The sequence below is a fragment of the Nicotiana tomentosiformis genome, chromosome 9 (assembly GCF_000390325.3).
Source record: "Nicotiana tomentosiformis chromosome 9, ASM39032v3, whole genome shotgun sequence".
Taxonomy (NCBI): domain Eukaryota; kingdom Viridiplantae; phylum Streptophyta; class Magnoliopsida; order Solanales; family Solanaceae; genus Nicotiana; species Nicotiana tomentosiformis.
In genome coordinates this window covers 88269190-88272188 of record NC_090820.1, presented here as the reverse complement: position 1 = coordinate 88272188, position 2999 = coordinate 88269190, and the positions used below count along the sequence as shown (strand labels likewise).

The window sequence follows — 2999 nt, the reverse complement described above, 5'->3', positions numbered from 1 at the left end:
ATCTGACGTCTAGTCCTCCCTCCTCTTTAGGAAGACAAAGCTTTTGCCATGAAGACCAATGTCTACTCCTCCCTTCTTATTTTGTGCTCCAAAAGAACCTTGGAAAGATTTTATGTAGGTGGCCGATCGTGTTTTTTGGGGGGGGGGGGGGTCAAGAACTGAGAGTAGATACAGGGGCATGCTTTGAAGCACACTACTAATCAGTGTTGCTTTGCCTCCAGATGAAAGTAGCTTTCCTTTCCAAGAGTGAAATTTAGCCTTAACCTTCTTCACTAGCTCATCATAGTAGTCTTTCCTTCTTCTAGTGTAAAAGATAGGACAACCTAATAGGTGAAGGGGAATTTTCCTTTTGTTGATCATCTGGCTTGATACCTGTTCATATCCCCCAAGTACTTCCATGATTCTATTCAATGAAGGAGGATGTACAGAGGTAAAAATTATGGTGTCATCAGCATATGCTAAGTGGTTCTAGGGGTCAGTCCACTAAGGCATACCAAATCCCCTAAATGTTGTATCCTCAAATAGTTTATTCAAGCTTCTAGATAACACCTCTGCTGACAGTATAAATAATGCAGGTGATAGAGGATCTCCTTGCTTCACTCCTCTTGTTGACTTGAAAAAACCTGAGTTCTGCCCATTTACCAACACTGAATACCAATTATTTGAAATCAATTTCCACACCATGTTGATAAAGTTTTCAGTAAATCCCATTTTCCTTAAGACATGTAGTAAGTATTTCCAAGAAACCCTGTCATAAGCCTTTGTCATATCCAGTTTAATGACAATATTAGCTGGCGTACCTCTCTTCCTTATGTCAGTGATAATTTCCTGAATAAGAAGTATGTTTTCAAATATGATCCTACCCTTAACAAAACCAGATTGATTAAGAGATATTAGAGATGGCAGTAGTCTTTCTAATCTGTCATGAAGCACCCTATACATCACATTGTCGATGAAGTTACTCATACTTATAAGTCTTAAGTCTGAGAATATGTGTATCCTTGTCTTCTTAGGTAGTATTACTAAATTGGTATGGGTGATGGATTTTGGCAATGATGCACCATCGAAAAATTAAAGCATCATGTTGTGTATATCATAGCATATGATATCCCAACACTGTTGATAGAACAGTCCACTAAAATCATCAGGACCACTTGCACTATTGTCACTAAGTTCAAAAACCGCTACCTTAACTTCTTCTATAGTTGGGTATCTATAAAGTTCCAAATTATGCTCCATTTTAACCATATTAGGTACATTATCCAGCATTGGTAAATCTGTATCTTCCCCTTCTGAATTGAACTGATTCTGGTAGAAAGCAGTTGTTGCATCAATAATTTGTTCATGATTTTCTATCCAATTCCCATCACCATCCTGTATCATTTTGAGTTGTAACTTCTTCCTTTTACCATTAACAAAGTTGTGGAAAAAATTAGTATTTCTATCACCCTCAGCAAACCAAGTCATCCTAGCTTTCTGCTTCCAATACTGTTCCTCTAGACTTAGGTACTTTTTTAACTTTGCCTGTATTTTTTGGAGGACAATCCTATTCTCAATCGCACGCTCCTCCTCAAATAATATTTCCTTTACCTTTACAATATCTTCCAGGATTGCCAATTGCTTGAAAATATCACCAAATGTATCCTTGCTCCATTTTAATAGGGCTTCTTTCACCTTCTTCAATTTATGCTTGAATAAAAGGAATGGATCTCCTATGAAGTCAGCATCCCAATTATGTGTCACCGGTTTCTTAAAAGAAGTATGATTAGCCTAGAAATTCAGGAATCTGAAAGGCCTTGGAAAATTTGTAGTCTGTTAACCACATGTTATAAACAAAGGTGCATGGTCTGATCCCGTTCTGATCAAATGTTCAATCTCAATTGATGGCATTAGGTTTTGAAATGGTATGTTGACTAAGATCCTGTCCAATCTCTTGAATATGCACTGAGCATTAGGTCTTCCATTCCACCATGTGAATGGACTCCCCTTATAGCCTTGATCAAATAGCCCACATGAGTTAATACAGAATGCAAAATCCTCATATTCAGGAGGAAATTGGTAGTCCCCCTATCTTCTCCTCTTCATTTAATACAACATTAAAATCTCCTCCTACTAACCAAGGAAACTCCATATCACTTTCCATGTAATACAAATTGTCCCACAATTCCAATCTTTCTAAAGATGAACACTTTGCATACACAGAAGTCATCATAATATGTTGCCCAGTGTCATGGCTGAATAATCTAACAGTAACCTGCTGGTCAGTTTCCATAATCAGTTCACATTCTACCATAGCATCAAAGAACAGCCATATTTTCCCATTCAAATTGGAGAAGGCAGACTCCATATTCAATCTTCTTCTATACATTTGAATATGCCCTAGCTTTTGAAAAGGTTCTAGCAATGCAATAACAAAAATGTATGCTCCCTTTGCTTATTGATTACCCTCGGAAAGGTCTGTTGTGTATTCACAGACCTAATGTTCCAAATCAACGATTTAAAGATCATTTAGGTTATGAGGTTGCCCTTCTAAGCAGAATTCGTGTGGGTTGAATTGGGTCCTTATTCTGAACGTGCCTCTTTGTCTTCTTTTCACCTTTTGCAATAGTTCTAGGGGATAATTCATCTTCCCTTGTCACTTGCTTGAAATTCCCAAATGTTGATTCATCATCTCCTTCTTCTTCTAATTGTTGTTGTTCCATCAAAGCCAGCTCTCCAGGTGCCATATTATGTGTTACTAAGTTATGTAATGTTTGCAAAGGGCTCTTCAATGGTATGTTCATCTGCAATGGTATTGGATGATCATTTTCAGAAGCACTAACTACAGGACAGGCTTCCAAAATATCTGTGATTTCTTGCACCATATGTTTGTGTGAATGTTCTGTAGCCGGTTCATAATTCTTCATTATAACCACATCATTCTGCCCTCCATCACAAGGATTCTGCTGCATCTTCCTGAATTTCAATTCGTAGATAGTTTCTAGGCAGGGTGTTGCTGT

At 37.7% G+C, this 2999-nt stretch overlaps 2 protein-coding genes across 2 annotated transcripts; both read right to left on the bottom strand.

Moving 5' to 3' along the window:
- Positions 1-483: 483 nt before the first annotated feature.
- On the bottom strand, positions 484-966 carry LOC138899161 (secreted RxLR effector protein 78-like). Its single transcript, XM_070185283.1, has one exon. The coding sequence runs from the start codon at positions 964-966 to the stop codon at positions 484-486; it is 483 nt and encodes a 160-aa protein (XP_070041384.1).
- Positions 967-1071: 105 nt separating this feature from the next.
- On the bottom strand, positions 1072-2347 carry LOC138899160 (uncharacterized). Its single transcript, XM_070185282.1, has 2 exons — positions 2093-2347; positions 1072-1770 (listed from the first exon to the last, which is right to left on the bottom strand). Exons 1-2 carry the CDS (start codon positions 2345-2347, stop codon positions 1072-1074), a joined length of 954 nt encoding a protein of 317 aa, XP_070041383.1.
- Positions 2348-2999: the final 652 nt, after the last annotated feature.

Coding starts and splice junctions, on each gene's coding strand:
- LOC138899161 (XM_070185283.1), bottom strand. CDS start 966: ATGAGTAACTTCATCGACAATGTGATGTATAGGGTGCTTCATGACAGA.
- LOC138899160 (XM_070185282.1), bottom strand. CDS start 2,347: ATGGAGTCTGCCTTCTCCAATTTGAATGGGAAAATATGGCTGTTCTTT. Junction 1,771..2,092: donor TAGGAGGAGATTTTAATGTT/GTATTAAATGAA, acceptor CTGAATTTCTAG/GCTAATCATACTTCTTTTAA.